Source organism: Equus caballus, chromosome 10, assembly GCF_041296265.1.
Source record: "Equus caballus isolate H_3958 breed thoroughbred chromosome 10, TB-T2T, whole genome shotgun sequence".
Classification (NCBI taxonomy): domain Eukaryota; kingdom Metazoa; phylum Chordata; class Mammalia; order Perissodactyla; family Equidae; genus Equus; species Equus caballus.
In genome coordinates, this window is record NC_091693.1 from 25,920,923 (window position 1) to 25,941,409 (window position 20,487).

Below are 20,487 nucleotides of genomic sequence, written 5' to 3' on the forward strand. Positions count from 1 at the left end.
ACCGCTCACGCGCCGCCGTGGTTTCTGGGAGTCGTCGAAGCCTCCGTGTGCGCATGTGCAGTCTCCTCGCTGTGGTCCCAGAGTTTCACGGGATCCTGGCCAACTGGGGGCCGGGACTAGGCGGCGAGGGGCGGGCGGGGGACTCGGAGTGTCTAGGTTTGTCAATAAGCCGGGACGCCTTTATCCGAAAGGGCGTGGCCTCCTCCCCTCGTGTGTTGGGCTGATACAGTGCGGGTTAAGGCACCGGAATAGAGTGCGCCAGCGTACTAGCGTCCGTGGAGGCGGGGCCTCAGTGCATCGCGACTCAGGTGTGAGGGTGAGAGGGTCCGTGCCCGCAAGTGACGGAGCGCGCATGCGTGTGATCGTCCTTGGGGGCGTGGCTTCGTGCCTGCTGGGGCAGGACGAGGGGACCCTGCGCAGGCGCGTAGAGTGCGTTGCTGTCGGTTCCTGGAGGGGCGGAAGCGGTTCGGCTCGCCAGGTAAAGGCTTCCGGGGACGGTGGTGGGAGGGGCCTTCTGGTAGCCCCCGGGTCTGGGAGTGTGCGGCTTTCTTCGCGGGTAGGTTGGTTCCTGGAGCTGTGTGGGACCGAGGTGTCAGCGCTTAGGTGTGCCTGGTTGGTTATGCTGTGCGTTTTGTGGTTCCTGTGTGCTTGTGGGGTTTGGCGTGTGGCCCTTTACGCGTCTCTGTGGCTGTCTCTGTTCCGTTCACTCCTTTTGATGTGGAACCTGAAGTGAGTTCACTCACCTGTCGCGCAGCAATTCAGTCTCTGACACCGGGTGTAGTGGAAGTAGGTAGGACTTTTATTATTGCAGGGCGCTGAGCAAGGAGAAGGGCAGCTAACCCTGAAATCCCAAACTCCTGAAAAAGTTACAAGCAAGGGTTTTTATTTGGGGTTTTAGGTGGGGGAGGGAGAGCATGTGGCCTTCGGGGCTGAAGTTCTGAGCCCTCTGCACAGGCGTGACTCTTCTATGTGTTGCATGCGGTGGGTTTTTATTTTTAAGGTCAGGAGTTAACAGTCATTTTAGCTTCTCAATCTTCCTGCAAGATGCTTAGTCAGGCGGGGCTGTCAGCAAGGTCTCTTATCAGCGGTCCTCCTGCTGATCTGCAAGGCAAGCTTAGAAACTTCGGTTATTTTGTTTCCCACGTTAACCTTGAGGGTACAAACCACAGTTTCACCATAATCCAGGGAAATTTTAACAACTCCTTCCTCGGCTTCACTTTGAGCTCTAGAGAGGCTGTGTGACTTTTTGCTAATGGTTTACTCTTTCAGAGCTTCAGTTTGCTCATGTGTAAAGTGGGACAATATTTCTTGAAAAGCTAATAGTGTTCTGGAGATTAGATGCTTGAAATGGTGCCTGGCGCCGAATCAACAGTGTACAGATAAGCAGGGGCCTGGTTGAAAGTGCTGTGGTTTTTGTTTGCAGCCAGACCCAGGTTTCAGAATCAACTCTGGCCCTTAAATCTGTCAAATGAGGAAAGTTAAATCTCTCCTTCACAGTTGTTGTGCAGGTTGAAAAGATGACATGCAAAAGGCTTACCTCAGTTGATAGATGGCTGCTGTTACTGGTTTTAAATGTGGGACTGACTTGAGCAACCACAGAACATGACACATGGAATTGTACTTTCGGCATACCATGCCTAACCACTAGTCCAGATTCTGTCCCAGAGATCTTTCGTGAATTCGAGTATCAGATCAAGACCCAAATCATGCTGATTTTGATTCTTTTCTCTGGTTCTTTTTGCTGACTGTACCAAAATCCCTCTGTCATTAGTGGGGACACTAATGTGGAGAGCTGTGTGTGGCTTTGTCTGGCTATTCTCTTCTCAGGGACAGAACTTTTTAAAAATGCTGTATTGAAATATGTACAAATCTTCAGTGTGTATACATAGTAGTGTCCAATTTTTTTTAATGCAGCAAATTTAATTTCAAAAGACATCCTGATTATTACTTGCCTACAATAGCTAAAAACTGTTTTACTTAGTTTTCAAATTCTTTCATTGGTGTTATCACGAGTTCACATGGTAAGATGTTCACTTACCACTTGGTTTGCTACACTTTGTTCAAAAAGTCCTGCAGAGGGGGGGAGGAGGTCAAAAGAAGTAAAAGGGCATGTGTGCACAGTGATGGATGGTAATTAGTCTTTGGGTGAACATGATGTAATCTACACAGAAATCAAAATATAATGATGCACACCTGAAATTATATAATGTTATAAACCAGTGTGACCTCAAAAAAAGCCACAGCAACAACAAAAAAGTCCTGCAAAGGACCAATGACCTTCAAGAAAGTGCCCTTACCTTGCAGGTGCTCTCCTCAATATAGTCCTTGCCCTGCCTGAGGATTTTTTCCAGCCTAGAGACTCTCCAGCAGTTCATACCCTCACCTGCTTTCCATCTTTACTGGATGGACTCTGGGTCGGCAGGCCTCTTTCCATTCATGCCTGAAGTGTCCAGTGCTCTTACTCTTGAGCATTCATTATACCTTCAGAAGAGTGTGTTAAGCAAATCAAATTGATAGCTTATTACTTATTATTTTTTGGTGAGGAAGATTGTCCCTTGAGCTAACATCTGTGCCAATCTTCCTCCATTTTGTATGTGGGTCACCAGCACAGCATGGCTTTATGAGCGGTATGCAGGTCCGTACTGGAGATCCGAACCCACAGAGTGTGAGAACTCAACCACTACACCACCGGGCCAGCCCCAATAGCTTATTTATTATTTGAAATACTGTGTGTACCTAATTTCTGTAAGGAAAGTTGCTATGAGGAACTTTTAGACTTGATTGAGTCACTTTTTCTTTCATGCTTTTGTTACTTTTGTATTCCCACCTCTTTTAAAAATAGAGGATAGAAGCAAAAAATGAAAGATGTGAAGGCGAGAAGTAGGAAAGTGGGGCTGGCCCAGTGGTGTAGTGGTTGAGTTCACATGCTCTTCTTTGGCAGCCCAGAGTTGGCGGGTTTGGATCCCAGGAGCAGATCCTAGCACTGCTCATCAAGCCATGCTGTGGCCGCATCCCACATGAAATAGAAAAAGATTGGCACAGATGTTAGCTCCGCGACAATCTTCCTCAAGCAAAAAGAGGAAGATTGGCATCAGATGTTACCTCAGGGCCAATCTTCCTCACACACACACACACAAAAGTAGGAAAGAATTGAAATGGTCAAAAGAAAGAAGAGATGAAAATGACACTGTCCCAGTGGAGTCTCTGAAGTCACTTCCTTGCAGTGTAGGCCGAGTGACAGGTGGGAATGGTGTTAGAGTGGGGGTTCCTACCACATCTAGCAGACTTTAGGGATTCTGCCTTTCCATTACTTCATGGTGGCTAGTTGGAAGTTCATGGTCGTCCTGTGAGCAGCATTTTCTGAAGTGTTTTGATAAACTGGAACATATGCTGAGGTGGGAGCCCAGGATGGGGGAGGATCTGGAAACTATGTCTCATGAGAAGTGGTCAAAAAACCTGTGTATATTTCCCTGGAGAAGAGATCATTGGAGAGAGATGTGAAAGTGTGTCTCTGGCAAAAAGGAATTTAAATTGCAGTTCTTTTCCATGCGCTCTAGGAATAGAACCAGGTAGAAATAATAGAGTAGCAGATTCTGACTAAAGTACTTTTAGCAAATGGCATCACAAAATTGAATAAACTTCCAGTGAGGTAGTTAGTGGGTTACATGATGTATTGTTACTATTTTACTTTATGACATATCTTCAAACTTAAAAAAATGATGCAAGGAAAGTACAAAGAATTCCCTTACCCTCTTATCCCAATTCCCCAAATGTTAACCTTTTACTACATTTGCTTTATCCATATATTTCTCTCTATATATACATATTGTTTTTTGGGCCCATTTGAGAATAAGTTGCTAACATCATGCGCCTTTACCTAACCTAAGTATTTCAGGGTGAATTTCTTACAAACAAGGATTTTCTCTTCTGTAACTCTAGTGAAGTTACCAAATCAGTAAATTCACATCGATACACTTCTATTATATAATCCTACGTTGGTTATCCCCATGATCTCTTTTGTAACAAAAGAAAATTGAGTGTCATATACATGTAAATGTCATGTTTCTTTAGTCTCCTTTAAACTGACTGACATTTCCTCAGTCTTTGTATTTCATGACGTCATCTTTTTAAAAAGTTTTTATCATGAAATAATTTTAAAATTAGAGAAAAGTTGCAAAAATAGTACAGAACTCCCACATACCCTTCACCCAGCCACACTCAAAGTTAACTCTTGCATAACCATCATGAAACTAGGGAATTAACATTGATAAATACTGTGAACTCATCTCTCGGCCTTATTTGAGTTTGACCAGCTTTCCCACTTGTGCACTTTTTTTGTTCCAGAATCCGATCTGCGTTTCATTTAGTCGTTATGTCTCCTTAGTCTCCTCCAATTCATGACAACGCCTTAGTTGTTCTTTGTCGTTCATGACCTTGATACTTTTTAAGGAGTCTAGGCCAGTTATTTTGTAGAACGACCTTGACTTGGGTAGGTCTGATGTTTTCTCATGATTGGATTGAGGTTATTCATTTTGGAAACCAATACCACGGAAGTGATGTGCCCTTCTGGGTGCAGGATATCAGGCAGCACATGATGTCAACTGGGAATGATTACTTGGATAACATGGTTGAGGTGGTATCTGACAGGTTTCTCCGTTGTAAAGTTATTATTTTAGTCCTCATAATTAATAACTATCTTGAGAGGAGGTACTCTGAGACTGCAGATATCCTGTTTCTCAATGTGTTTTCACCCATTATTTTTATCATCCATTCTTGCCTACAACAGTGATTGCTGTGACATTTACCTCATGTTGAATTTCTTTCTTTTATTCCTTCTACATTTATTAATTGGTGTGCTGTAAATAAAAAGCTGTCCCTTCTCCACTTATTTATTCATTTATTTATATTAGAATGGGCTCATGGTAATTACTCTATTCCGTGAGTTATAAACCAATAATATAATTTGTTTTCTCAAGTTTTTGCTAGTTTAGCCATTGGGAACACCCTCAGATTGGCTCCTGTGTGTTTTGACATGCACTGTTATTTTACGAGCACTTCCTTCCTCTCTAGCACTGCAAGATGTTCTGGACACGTCCCTGACCCAGCCCTGGAGTCTCTGCTTCTCCGTGGAGTCCTGGGGTGCTTTTCGTTTTGTTTTGTTAGAGAATGGTACTTAGAAACCAAGACGTGGAGGCTGAGTGTGCTCATTACTACTTGGGTGTTGCTGTTTCTAGGCCCTATTAGGGGACAGATAGGATCTCCTATCCTAATGAATAGATTCAAACGCACAAACATCTGTGTTTGTATATCTCGATTACATATGTTAAAACCAGTGCATTCACAGGTAACTCCAATTCCAGTACACCACTGCAAAACTCATTCTATATTTCCACTTTTCTGTGTTTGAAACTCTGTTCTGTGACAGGAGGAAACATATCTCCCACTAACCATAATATATTTACTTATTTGCTTAATCCTAGAATGCATGCGTGGCAGAATTGCTAACACACTCCAATCCTTATTTGGGGAGCATGGGGAGCCTTCTTTTTGTCTTTAGATAAGGATATATAGACCAAGTGCAGTGTTCACTTGTGAGTCAGAGTGTGTTTGCCCTGTCAGTGATCAGTTCTTAGGGAACTGACATCATTGTGATGGTTTGATCTTCCTATCCAAAAAAAGGGAGTATCTTTGTGTTGGATTAAGTCTACTTCGTGTCTTTCAAGAGTATTTGGAAGATTATATCACATAGGTTTTGCACATTTTTTTGTTAAATATATTCCTAAGTATTTCATGTTTGTTGCCGCAAAGAAGGGGTTTTGTTTATCTCTTTGTTCTCTTTTTATTGTTTATATCTATGTAGGAGATTTATTTCTCTAAGTTAATTCCTCATCTTGCTACTTTATTGGATTCTTCTTTTAATTCTTATTGTCCTGTTCCATTTCACTGATGAGAAATGATGTTGAGTACCTCTTCCTGTGCTTATACACAATGCTGAGCAGTCTTTTGAACATTATTTAAATTTTCGTGGAAGGAGAAATTTCTAAACTAGTGATGCTAGGAGCTGCCAAGTAGACCTAGTCTCTCTTATCTGTCCTTTCTCTTTCTCCAGCTACCATCTCAGGATTCTGCCCTTTCCAGCGAGAGACATCTAGCCAGAGAGGAATGCCTGGGTCAGCCCTGACGGAGCATGAAGGTAACACATGTCATGCACCCAGAACATTAGGTGTTGTTATGATTGTCAATATTTTCAATGACCATTGTGAGGAATGGATGTTGAGATATTGCAACCGGATCTCTCACAACTTTGAGAACCAATTTGTTGCTAGTGCTGTTGAGTGGATTCCGATGCCTAGCGACACTTTGGACAGCAGAGCGGAACCGTGCTGGGTCTTTTTGTGCCATCCTCTCACCGTCTGGTGCTCTAGCAGATGATGCTCTGCTGCTATTCCTAGGGTTTTCGTGGCCAATTTTTTTCCGAATCACTAGTGCTCCCACAGAGGTGTTGTGATCTGACCCTGCGCTCTATTTTGGTGTTTGACGGGGCAGTAGATAAGAGGGAACGGCAGCAGATTTGAGGCGTTTTTTTTTTTTCTTTTCATCATCCCTTCCTTCTCCTCAGCTCTGCATTCACAGGACTGTGTTCCTCAAGAGAGGGGCCCTGTGAAGGGGAGACTAACTACTGGACTAGAAGGCCCATCACAGGTGAATCATAGGCTTGTTTTTTCCTGTAATGAGACCATTATCAGTATCTGTGAACTACAGTCACACTGACTTGTCCTTGTGCTTTTCAGATGGGACTAAAACCCAGCTATGTACCATGGAAGAGGCAGAGTTAGCAAAGACGTTAGGAAATGAAAAGAATAGAGTCGTGTAATAAAATGGACATCCTCATGAATACTGCAGATTTTTAAGTGCCTCAAGCTTTAATCCCACATCCAAGGACAAATTTAAAATGAAATGAGATTTTTCTTTTTTCCTTACTCATTGGAGAGCAGCTTCCATTTCACACATACACACACAAATTTAAACAAATACTTTTGTGTGTGTGTGAGGAAGATTGGCCCTGAGCTAACATCTGTGCCAATCTTCCTGCATTTTTTGTATGTGGGACATCTGCCACAGCATAGCTTGATGAGTGGTGTGTAGGTCCATGCCCAGGATCTGAACCCGCGAACCCTGGGCTGCTGAAGCGGAGCACACGAACTTAACCACTATGCCACTGGGCCAGCCCCTAAACAAATACGTTTTGAAGTATTCTAGAAAATTATGAAATACACTTAGGAAAAGAGAAATCCATAATCCCATAAAGATTTTTAACATTTGGTACATAATACAGTATGCTTCTTTCTATCTAAAGAGCTGGTTTCCACTGTCTATAACTTGTACTTGGCAAAAATGAAACTAGACCCTATAGTCCACACTACAACGCCTATATGGTACATATCTTCTTTCAGCCAAGACTTCACCCTTCTTCCCAAGGCCTTGTCAATAAGAAAGTGTTTGCCATTTCAGCAATCAGTGACATTCCGAGATGTGGCCGTTGACTTCTCCCAGGAAGAGTGGTGGTTCCTGAACCCTGCCCAGAGAGAACTGTACACAGCTGTGATGTTGGAGAATTATCAGAACCTGGTCTGGCTGGGTGAGTGCGTCGAGCCCTTAATTCAGCATCTGTTTCCTGGTGTTTCTTCCACCTTCTGTTGGAAATCTCTGGGGAACTACTGTGGCCATTATTTGTTGTTCCATGTCCTATGACAAGCACGGTTAGAAGTGGGCGGCTTCCTCTCTCCAGTCCTTCAGAAAACCTTTACATGTCTTCTGGTCATTCTTGTAAAAGCTTTTATCCTAATTCCTATGGTGGTGGGTCAGAGTTCTTGGATAATGACGGCATGGCCAATTGCCATCTTTCTAAGCCTGATGTAACTTTCCTCTTGGAGCAAGGCAAACAGCCCTGGGGGATGAGGAGCAAGGAGGCAGGAACCCCAAGGCCAGGTGAGTCAGGCACCAAGCAGAAGGAAGCCTGTCCCTGTGAAAGGCCAGCTGCTCCCTGAGTCACAGCAGCGTTAACATGTTTGGACATCTCCCTTCAGAGGGCCCTTTGAGCTCCATGATAGATCCGCCTTTCATCCTCATTCATCACCCTGCCGTTATATCTTTGTTAATAATTACCTCTAGCTCCAAATGTAAGTGTATCCTTCCCCTCGTTTATGATCAGCTTTCTATCTTTACTCTCTAGATTGTTTTTCACCAGCTCATCTTCTTTCTTTCTTTAATTCATTCATAAGGCTGTTTTTCAAAAATATTCCTCAACATTTCTGTTTTCTTTATCTACCAAAAAGTACTCATTCCATCCTTTGACTGATTGAATAAATACATCTATCTAAGAGCTATTCTATTAACAAACATATGCAATCTTCAATTTGGGCCAAGAATGTGGATTTTCTAAGAGAATATAACCCATCAAGGAATTTACTGTTTAATAAGGGAGTTAAGAAATGTTCTGAAATACCTTTGGCAAAGTAGGAGCCAAGATGAGGGAATTTTAAACAGAGTGACTATTGCACAGGCATTGGAGTGGCCAAGGATCAGCACATCAGTGGTGGATGCTGCAGGGGTCTGGCCACTGTGTGTGCAGCTTACCTGTACCCTCTGGATCTGTTCAAATGCAGAGATGGATGCACCTCTTACATCTCATGAAAGGTTGCTGCTGGTCCACCCTACCTGAGTGCTGGTGGTTTGGATGGTACCCAGCTCATGTTGGCAGTTTGGGCCACATAAGCACTTGATGTCTGTTTTAGTCCATTCAGGCTGCTTTAACAAAAATACCATGGGCTAGGTGGCTTAAACCACAAACATTGATTTCTCACAGTCTGGAGGCTAGATGTACAAGATCAAGGCACTGGCAGATTAAGTCTGATGATGGCCCGCTTCCTGGTTCATAGATGCCATCTTCTCTCTGTCCTCACGTGGTGGAAGGGACAAGAGAGCTCTCTGGGGTCTTTATAAGAGCACTAAGCCCATTCATGAAGGATCTGCCCTCTGACCTAAGCATCTCCCAAAGGCACTACCTCCAAATATCATCCCATTGGGGGTTAGAATTTCAACATATGAATTTGTAGGGGAGACAAACATTCTCTTCATAAAAATGTCCCTGAGGCAGATGGTCTCTCCTGGTAGCTAGGATCATGCCAAGAGCTATTTTAAAGATGGTGTATAGTTCTCTGCTGCAGATGGTGTAAATATAGGGGTCTGAGCTGTGACTCTCCTGTCAGGGTTCCATATGGTATCTCTTTCTACCACAGATACCTCCAGTCCCATGGGATCTGCCCAGTAGTGGCATAGGCATCAAGGCTGCTTGTACCAAGGCCTGGACCTTGTTCTGGGTCTCACCAGAAGCTAGTACTTTCCACCTTACCATGTAAATAGATCAGAGCAGTTTTCCAATGATGGAATATGCTATCTCCTTTCAAGCACTGTGCCTCTCTCTTGGTAGCAGGAGATATAAGCTGCAATAATTTATCCTTTACCTTGGCAGGGATGATGCAGCATGCCCTGGACCACAGGACCCCTAAGATTTCCCTGTGTGCCACATCCCTGAGTCTTGATAGCATTTGTCTCCCACCTTCTGGAGCACATGTATCTTACCAGGTCATCCAGCTTACTTTCCACCTCTCGTTGAGGTCTCACCAGCATGTTATCAATGTAATGGACCAGTGTGATAGTCTGCAGAATGCTGAGGAGTCCAGAGTCTTCTGATTTTGCTGTGGCATAAACACAGACATTTATTTCCTCACAGTTCTGGAGGCTGGGAGTCTGAGATCAAGATGTTGGCAGGGTTGGTTTCTCCTGAGGCCTCTCTGCTTGTCTTGTAGACAGCCGTCTCCTCCCTGTGTCCTCACCTGGTTGTCCCTCTGTGCGTGTCTGTGTTCTCATCTCTTCTTACAAGGACACCAGTCATCTTGGATTAGGGACCCCCCCAATGACCCAGTTTTACCTCTTTAAAGGCCCTGTTTCCAAATATCTGCCTATCCAGTCTCTGAAACTTTGTATCATTCATGATCCATACCATACCATACCATAATCGGAGGTATACTTTGTGTCATTTTATGAATGTTTCATTCTCGAAATGATTGGATTCGTGGCCAATGGCTAGTTAGAGAATGTGATGATACTAAAAATCTTATTCCAAACCTGTAAAACCAGGATGGGTTTGTTTTACCAAATATTCAGGGTCACACTGTAAAAAGAAAAAATTGATAATCTCCTTGCACATGTTTTCATTCTCGCTGCCCTAAAGGACCAATGGTAATAATATAACAGGTGTCCATTCACACCTTTATCTGTGCTAATACACACACAACACACAGGCACAGACATCCAGGGAACGTTTTGTTATTTCTTGTCCTTACAAAATAGATATCTTTCTACGCTTGTACACTGCAACTTGGTTTTCTCAGTCAGCCTCATCTCTTCAGGTCAATATAGCTAAAACTCATGATTTTTAATAGTTTCATAAATAAGCCAGATTATTGGACATAACATCGTCAACTCAAATAGGTACTTTTAATGCATGTATTTATTTTTCCTAGTTTTTTCCCAGTAGAGTTTGACAATAAATGTCCTTGTACATATATCCTTAACTCCCATTAATATCCTATCCTAAAGCCTTTATCTAAGGATAGATTCTCGAAAGTGGGAATGTATTTATTTCTTTATATTAACGTATTTGTGTGTTCATTTTCAGAGAGTGAGTCAATATGGGAGAGCAAGGAATTATCTCTAAGGAAGAATATAAAAGAAGAAACATTCCAGCATGAAATAGTGATGAATAAAACAAGCAAGACATGTAAAGAATATGAAGAAACTCCCTTCACCAATACATATCTTATTATCTGTCAGAAAATTCTTAAGGAGGAGAAGTGCTGCCAGTGTCACGAGTGTGGGAAATTCTTCAGTCGCCGCTCAACTCTCATTCGACATCATAGAATCCACACAGGAGAGAGACCCTATAAATGTACTGAGTGTAGGAAAACCTTCTATGAGAGGGCACACCTTAACCAGCATGAGAGAATTCACACGGGTGAGAAACCCTACGAATGTAAAGACTGTAAGAAGACCTTCAGTCAGAAGACTCACCTTACTCGGCACCAGAGGACACATACCAGAGAAAAATTCCACGAGTGCAGTGAGTGTGGAAAGGCCTTCAGCCGCTCCTCAGCCCTTATTGACCACCAGAGAATTCATCGTGGAGAGAAACCCTTTGAATGTAAGGACTGTGGCAGAGCCTTCACTCAGAGTTCACAGCTCATTCGACATCAGAAAATTCATTCTGGAGAAAAACCCTATGAATGCAGTAAGTGTGAGAAATCCTTCATACGTCCCTCTTCCCTGATGGAGCATCAGAGAATTCACACTGGAGAAAAACCCTATCAGTGTCAGGACTGCAAGAAGGCCTTTTGCCATGTGATGCAGCTCACTCTGCACAGGAGACTTCATACGGGTGAGAAACCCTACGAGTGTCAGGAATGTGGAAAAGCCTTTACCTCTTGGTCCCGTTTTGTTATTCATAGGAGGAGTCACATGGGAGAAAGACCATGAATGTCACATACGTGGGAAAACCTTCAGTAACCACTCCTTGCTCGTTACACATGATAGACACAAAGTGGAGTGAAACCCTTTGGATGCCACGAATGTGGGAAGGCCTTCAGATACAGGTCACACCTCACTCGACATAGGTGAATTCATGTTGGAGAATATTAACCAAAGCGAACTAGACTTGAAAATGTTAATATTCTCATTATTTAACAGTTAAGATCTTGGTTATAAGTAGCATAAATTGACTTTGACCCTCTTAGAAAAGCAGTTTATTCACACTGTCTCAAGAGCTCATTGAATGGATGGGACAGCAATGAATCACCTTTGAAAGTAGAGAGGAACCACAGTAAATCAGGTTTAGGAGCAGAAAGTGAAGCCATGATCCTATGACCTGGAAGGCTCTGCCTCCTGCTCCTACACAGGTCCTGTGCTGCCACCACCACGAATACGCAGTAGTGTTTTACAAATGAAACTTTACTGGCCCTCAGTAAGTGTCACCTCGTGTCTAATGTCCCGAAGCCAGGATTACAATGCTTGTGTCCTGATTGCCGAAGGCTAGGCAAAGAGATCATCTCTTGGCTTTTGCTTCTGTCCTAACAGGAGAGACACTGTATCCTACCCAGTTCAGACGCAATGGAGAGCTCCCTTCAAATGGGAGGGCCTCTGATGTTGCCCAACGTGAAAGAATGTGTAGCTACTGCTTAATGCTTTGCATCCTAAAAATGGTGTCTAGATATGATCCCAAGTCTAACTTTGAGTTAGCTGACCACAGTGTGCTTACCTGAGTTTTCTTCCACACTTCCTACAGTTGCTGTATCTTGAGGATCTCATCACTGTTTATTGCCTGTGAACAAGAATAGAGAGAAGGCAGAGACTGACACAAGGGAACATCACCAGGCATAGATATAAGGGATAGCCAAGATAGATGTTAGGGGTAGATATTCCTAAACTGAACACATAGGATTTTTTCCTTGAATTTCTGTGAAATGCACATATAAAAGCATTTATAAAGTATGTGTGCTGGTTTAGAGAAGAAGAATAAATACAGTCGTGTCACTTAACAATGGGGATATGTTCTGAGAAATGCATGGTTAGGCCGTTTTGTTGTCATGTGAACAGCATAGAGTGTACTTATACAAAGCTGGATGGCGTAGCCTACTACACACCTAGGCTCTATGGCACAATCTTATGGGACCACCATCATATATATGATCCATTGTTGACTGAGATGTCATGTGGTGCATGGCTGTACTCATAAACTCGCTAACCAAGCTAAGATGGAAAATATTACCAACACTTTAGAATCCATGAGTGTCCTTGAAATGCCGTTGGTTTTGAATGGTTCTGAAGGCCAGAAGGGATCTCAGGGAAATGTTCTGTGGGCTGGGCTTTGAAAAATGAGTAGGAGTTTTCAAAGACAAGTTGAGAAAGTACATTCAAGTCAAAGGGGAAAGAACCTGCAGACTCGTGCTTGTGAAAGTCAAGATACCTGGGAGTTTTGCTCCCCCATAAGTTATCAATTACGTTGGATTCTGTCCAGCAGTGTGCTCTGCCCCTTCCTTTATTTTTCTCCATAACCCTTATTTTATTCATTTATTATACTATGTATTTATTGTTTATTGTTTGTCTTCCCAGTGCCAGAATCTAATCTCCACAAGGGCAAGAATTTTCTCCAGTCCTTAGAAAAGTGCCTTAGATGTTTTAGGTCATTAAATAGACACTTATCAAGTAAACTGATGAATGAATGAATGGAAGGCCTTAGCTCATCAACGTGAACTCAGGGTCTTTTTTATTATTATTATTATTTTGAGGAAGATTATCCCTGAGCTAACATCTGCTGCCAATCCTCCTCTTTTTGCTGAGGAAGACTGGCCCTGAGCTAACATCTGTGCCCATCTTCCTCTACTTTATATGTGGGACGCCTACCACAGCATGGGTTGCCAAGCGGTGCCATGTCCGCACCCGGGATCCGAACCAGCGAACCCCAGGCGGCCAAAGTGGAATGTGTGAACTCAGGGTCTTGATGTGATTCTATTGAAAGAATCTCGTATTGCTGTAAGCCTTGCATCTCTTATTGTTGTAGAAACTCAGATAAGGGTCCCATGGTTTTCCTAGTTACACCGACAATTCAGTTTATACCTGTGTGTGGTTGCTTCTGTGATGTTTAGAGCATTCAGTGAAAAAGACCAAGATCGTTGTTAGTGGAATAGGTATGTTTGTCAGGATTCAGAGGATTTAGAGAGCTTTTCAGCCCCAGTGTCTAGCTGGTCCTGAGCTGAAGGAGCCCTGCTTCTCCTTGTCTATCCCCACTGCCTGCCTGGCTGGTAATCAAAATCTGATTGAAATTTTTCCCAGAGTTTGATTTGTGGAAGGATAATAAAGGAAGATAGAAATGACACTCAATATCATCATTAAAAGCATTCACTAAGATTTCTCACCCTAATCAAGGAAATGTTTATGAACATCGGTTTGAAGGTGCTTCTCCAAACTAAGTAGATCAAACTTCTGGTTTAGCAAAATATGTTGACATGGATTAAATCAGGAGAGGTTATTACAATTTCTGGAGTGACTGGTGTAGATGTGCACCAGATAATATATATGGTATTAAATGAGATGATGACAGACATCTGTTTGCACACCGTCGTGACAGGACTTGAAAATGTTCTACAAATTGCTGGGCTGGAGTGGATGAGCCAATGGAATTCCTGTGGACCTTGGCCTGAAGCACGCTAGATCCCTTAAAAAGCACTTTCTTGCAGAGGAACTGTTTCTGGAAGGAGACCTCTGATCTCACTTCCTCTGCTTGGGTGAGGTGACGTCACTACACAGGGTTGATGCATATTGGCAATTGATGACCCATGTAACCAAGACGCAAATCAAAATAAATATTCATCACTCCTTCATATCGCCACCCTCGGAGGAAACTGCTTTGTTGTTTTTATCGCAAAGGTTTCTTCTTTTGCCTCTGTTTTTTCCTTCTTAGACCTGGAATCAAGCAGGCTGGTTGGTTTGTTCACTTGCTTTGGCGTATGTGGCTTCCCTCACTCTCCATAATGTTTTTGAGATTCCCTAATGCTGTGTCTTTCAGTAGCGTTTTCTTTCCCGAGTGGTATTCCATCATGTTAATGGAATACTCCATTCTCCTGTTGAATAAGACATTTGGTTCTTTCTGGATGTTTGAATTATGAATAAAGCTTCTATGAACGTTTTTGGATATAACTTTTTGTTGTCACAAAATGATGCTCTAGATTGAAGTTTCCCAGCCTTGGCACTATGGTCATTTGTGGCCAGATGATATTTTATTAGTGTGAAGGGGAGCTGCCCTGTGCATCGTAGGATGTTTCGCAGCATCCCTGGCCTCTAATCACTAGGTGCCAGGAGACCCTCTTCTCCGAGTTGTGATAACCAATAATGTTTCCAGACATTGCCAGATGTCCCCTAGGAGGGAGGACAAAATCCCCCCAGCTGAGAACCAGTGGGATAGCAGTTACACTTGGGGAGGTGATGGTGTCTAGAATGGGCCCCAGGGAGACGTGAAGGGTGCTGGTAATGTTCCTGTTACTCCAAGCACTAGGTACCTGGGTCGATTGCCTTGTGCAGATTCACCAAGCTGTACACTTCGAGTTTCTACCCTTTTTGGTGTGTACATTAAAAAAAAAATATGTAAAGAATAATGCCCTCACTCATACTGACGATTTCTTAAATGCCTGAGATGAAGCCTCATGACCAAGTGTAGAAAATGAGGAACCTTCACTGTTTTTGCCCTGGAAAAAAGAGCCTCTGTGTCCCAATTTCAATGCTCATATTTAAGAAGTGTTGTATGGTTACGGTTCAGCACGTTGACAGTATGAGTACGTAACAGAAGCAGACAAAGGTCCTCTGTAATCTCATAACTCAAGGACAGCTTCTTTTCATATTTTGATGTAAAACCTAGATATGTTTTCACCCCCACACCTCTCTCACATTGTGTATATGAACATGTGATTTGCAAAACTGGTAACACATGTACATATACTCGTTTAAACCAGATTTTTAAAAATTGTATCAAAGGTGATTAAAAATAATTTAATGTTTGGAAAAATGTGGAAATGTATTTCTGCTGCCACAGGCACCTTGATGTTCATCGAGTTGACACAACAGAAGAAACTGTTTTGAGTGTTGGCTAAGCTTTCACCTGGTGGAGGCAGAGGAGGTGAAATAGCCCTGCTTCTGATGCAGTTTCCAGAATCACATTGTCTTAATTATTTATTGCTGCTTCATAAACTGTCGCAAACCATGGGAGCCGGAGCAAGGGCCGTTTCTGAGTTTTTAGTTTCTCATGATTCTGTGTGTGAAGCATCCGGACTGTATGTGGGAGGAATGTCTACTCTCTGGTCTAGTGATTCCTGCTGGGCCTGGGCATCCAGGATGGCTTCTCCATTCACGTGGTGACACAAAGCGAGGATGGCTGGGACCGTGATTCTGGGGCCTCTCTTCACTGTCAGCTGCTCTTCGCATCTCTTCCATGCAGCCTCAGAGCCTCTCCCTCTCAGCCGGCCGCCTCATGTGGTCTGCAGAGAGTAGCTGGACTTCTTCTGTGGTAGATCAAAGCTCCTAGCAGTGCAAACAGACGTTACCAGGCCACCTTTAATTTCTCTAATCAGTGTGTTTTGTAGTTTTCAGTTAACAGATCTTGCATAACCTAATCAGATTATTCCCTAAATATTTCATGTTTTTATTCTATTTGTATTTTTTTAACTTTTCAATTTCAGGGGCCAGCCCAGTGGCGTAGTGGTTAAGTTCGCATGCTCTGCTTCAGTGACCTGGGGTGTGTGGGTTCCAATCCCAGGCATGGACCTACACCACTCATCAGGCCATGCTGTGGTGGCATCCCACATACAAAACAAAGGAAGGTGGGCACAAATGTTAGCTCAGGGCCAGTCTTCCTCAAGCAAAAAGAGGAAGATTGGCAACAGATTTAGCTCAGGGACACTCTTGCTCATCAAAAAAAGAGTCAATTTCTGATGGTTCATTGTTAGCACACAGAAATACAGTAGATGTTTGTATACCTATCTTGTATCCTGCAACCAAGCTGAATTAAATTATTCTAGTTGTTGTTGTTTTGGTACATTTCGTAGGTTGTTCTACCTCAGAGAATCATGTCTTCTTCAAATAAAGACAGTTTTACTTTTTCCTTGCCTGTCTGGGTGTCATATTTTTCCCTAGCCTTATTGCCCTGGCTGGAGCATCTGGTTCTGCATTAAGTAGGAGTGAGAGGAGATAACCTTGCTCTGCTCCTGATTTTAGGGAAAAGGCACCCAGGCTTTTACTGCTGTGTATCATTTAGCTCGTTTTGAAAATGGTTTCTGTGGAGGTTAAGGGAGTTCCCATCTTTCCTAGTTTGCTCAGGGTTTTTATCAGGATTGGATATTGCATTTTATCAAAAGTTTTTCTGGTGTCCATTGATATGATCATATGGTTTTGAGGGGTCTTTTTAGTTTAGTTTTTTTTTTTTTTTTTTCAGCGTGGTAGATTATACTGCTGGACTTTTAAATGTTAGAACAATCTTACATTCCTTGAATAAACTCCACTTGGTCGTGCTTTATGTGTATGTCAATGTGTAGGTACCTAATGCCACTGAATTGCACACCAAAAAGTGGCTAAAATGGTAAATTTTATGTTACATGTACTTTACCACAATAAAACAAAAAGGCAAAAAAAAAAAAAAAAAAAAAAAAAACAACCCTAAAACAGCAGCAGAAGAAAGATCACACCTCTGCAGCCGGCTGTCTCAGCAAGCCAAAGAGAATCACCTTCCTTAAGGGAAAACCTGCAGATCTAGCTGTTCAGGGGAAAGGAGCCAGTGTTCCCCACATTGTGGGAGAGCCAGGTGAGCAAAGAGTGGGCCCCTCACAGCCGGCAGCCTAGTTCTGAACATTCGTTTAGGAACAGGGTCACCTTTTATTTTCTTGCTCGCAAATGTTGACCATGAGATTGGTTTTGGACTGTGAGCTCGACGCTGTACGGTGGAATTGAATGTGGAGAAGTCAGGCCAGTCTTCCCTAGATAGAGGGAGCTTCGGGGGCCAGGAAATGAGCTGGCACTCCGGCTCACTCACCTGCCTCTTCCCCCTTCTCCATCCTGCCACCAAGATGATGCGAAAGTCACCATGTCTGTGCCTGATTCAGAAGACTTTGGTGGCTCCCCATCAACTACAGAAGACGGTTCAAGCCCCTGAGTGTCGCCCACAACGGCCTCTCAATTTGATCCCTGTCCTTCCAGGAACATCTCCCACCCCTTCCCTTCTCCCTTTTTAAGACTCCAGTAACGCCACAGTATGTGACTCGGCTCCTTGGAGTATGGTGGTCCCCTCACCTGGAAAGGACATTCCTTGTCTCATTGCCTGGTGAGTCCAGGTCAGTTACTTCCCCCTTCAATGAATTCTTTTCTGCTGTCCCTGCACTTGGTACATCCAAGTTGGTGGATTTGTCCCCAGCATGAGTAATGGTTAATTTTATGTGCCAACTTGACTGAGCCATGGAGTGCCCAGATATCTGGTCAAACATTATTCTGAGTGTTTCTGTGAGGGTGTTTTTGGATGAGATTAACATTTAAATTGATGGGTTTTGAGAAAAGTAGATTGCCCCCCCTAATGTGGGTGGGCCTCATCCAATCAGTTGAAGGCCTGAAGAGTATAAAAAGACCAGCCTTCCTTAAGCAAGAAAGAATTCTCCAGCAGATGGCCTTCAGACTTCATGTGCAACATCAGCTCTTTCTGGCCTACAGCAGGATGCCTTCACACTGGGACTAGATCATCAGCTCTCCCAGGTCCCAAGTCTGCTGGGCCACCCTACAGATTCTGGACTTGCCAGCCTTCATAACTGTGTGAGCCAATTCCTTATAATAAATCTCCACCTATGTCTTCATGCATCCTGTTGGTTCTGTTTCTCTGGAGAACCTGGACTAATACAAAATGCCGACCTATCTATGCCTAAAATGCCTACCTATCTATGCCTAGCTTTGCTGTGAACTCCTTATGGACAGGGACCCTATTTTACTGGCCTCTGAACCCTTAGAATCCAACAAGAGTCCAGAGAATGTTTGTTGACTAGAGTTAAATTGACAGTATTTTAATCCCATATTTCATCTCCCTGGAGTGTTATGCAGGACCCCATCTGCAGTGGACACAATCTCAATAGGGATTTTATATGAATTATTGTTTCATATGAAATATATTTTCCGGTTCTTAGGAAAAAAGGCCTTACCTAAGATCCCAGTATTATTTTAACAGTATTATGCTTAGTTTTGTATTGATTTGCATATCTTATCTCTTAAAATGTGAGACGATTAGAATGACCTATTTCTCCCTCCTTAGACAACCGCTGTGATTAAAAAAAAAAAAAAAATTTCTGCTTTTTCTCCCCTAATCCCCCCAGAACATAGTTGTATATCTTAGTTGTGGGTCCTTCTAGCTGTGGCATGTGGGACACCGCCTCAACATGGCCTAACGAGCGGTGCCACTTCCGTGCCCAGGATCCCAACTGGCCAAACTCTGGGCCCCCAAAGCCGAGCCCGCGAACTTCATTCAACGACAGGGCCAGCCCCCTGCTGTGATTTTTAAAGTACGTAAAATTACTAATAAAGTTAGTGGCTCTTTCTTATCTGGGTAGTAAGGCCATGGCTCCTCCAGATTCTTGGGCTCTTGTAAGGCCTTGTCCGTAGAGTATTGTCTGAGGCAAGGCCGATGGCTTTTCACTCAGCCTGTTCTGCCACCTGACCCTTCTGCATGGATCCGTCTTCGAGAGTTGTCATCGGTCTGCATCGCTGCCACCATCAGCTTTCGCTTTAGCAGAAACATCAGCGAATCAGGCCCAGGAATTTCAGGCGAAGCTTTGCGAACCAAAAGCCCGGTTGAGCTAGCGGCTCCTTGGGAGGCAGAGAGAGGGATCAAATTTCTCTGAAAGGGTGGCTGCCACCCCTTCGTGTAAAACTCCGATGACGCTAGGACCAGGTCGCCTACACCCCTGAGTATACTATTTTCATTTGGTCAGCGAAGCCTGTCGGGTCCCTTGCTTGCTACTCATTCAGTCTGAGCTGACCCGCCCCGGAGCGGCGATGTCCGGGCTGGAACCGCCAGGCCTCGGTGCAGACAGGGAGCCTTCCCGGCGGCGGAGCCGGTGTCCTCGGCGCCGCTGTCCGGCAGGTGGCGCTGCGGGACTGCGAAACCGCCTCCGCGCCCTTCTCCCAACCCCCCGTTGTTTCTACCTAACGCGTCCGTTTCCTTTCTTTCATCCTGAGATAGGATATTGTTTTCGTTAGATCTCCCAGGAGGCGACAGGGATCGCCTCTACATGCGGCAGTCTCGGAATAGGACAAGCTCCTCTGATCTGTGGACATTTGCAGGATGTAGAACACATCAATTTTTTAAAAATTCATCCGTTTAACATCTATTTGTTGAGTAACCAGTGTGTGCCAGGAGCTGTTCTCAACAGAAGTAAAACAGACAGAACTCTCCCCATGGTGGAGCGTACATTTTTAGCAAGGGAGCTAGACAATACACAGATAAACAAGCAAATATATAACAATATCAGGCCGAAATACAGTGGAAACCACAAAGCATGCTCATGGGACATTATGCTAGATGGTGCTGTTTTCTCATTATACCTTGAATCAGGCTCACTTTAGTTTTCAATCCCAGTTGCAAACGTTACTTAAACCCTATCAGTTGAATTCAGGCACTTATTTTTCCTACAGAAACACAGACGGAAGGAGTTCAGCACTTGCATGTTGGGGTTACAGCAGCTGCCAGGAGAAGATGCGGTGCTCTGGCTGGGAGCTTGAAAAAGGGCAGGGAGGGTGGGGGAGAGAGGGGAGTCTGGATGCTGGGAGCAACGATAAGGGTTTTCGGGTTTTTTC

General features: G+C 43.7%; 1 protein-coding gene across 2 annotated transcripts; it reads left to right on the plus strand.

The window, feature by feature from the left end:
- The first annotated feature begins 26 nt into the window (after positions 1-26).
- LOC102148628 (zinc finger protein 331) lies at positions 27-14,800 on the plus strand. 2 transcript variants are annotated; one of them, XM_014731055.3, is made up of 4 exons: positions 27-478; positions 6,110-6,193; positions 7,513-7,639; positions 10,742-14,800. In XM_014731055.3, the coding sequence occupies exons 2-4, from the start codon at positions 6,188-6,190 to the stop codon at positions 11,593-11,595; spliced, it is 987 nt and encodes a 328-aa protein (XP_014586541.2). In that variant the 5' UTR covers positions 27-478; positions 6,110-6,187; the 3' UTR covers positions 11,596-14,800. The 2 variants fall into 2 exon arrangements, with proteins under 2 accessions (XP_014586541.2, XP_023507280.1); XM_023651512.2 differs by having other exon boundaries at positions 477-556.
- Positions 14,801-20,487: the final 5,687 nt, after the last annotated feature.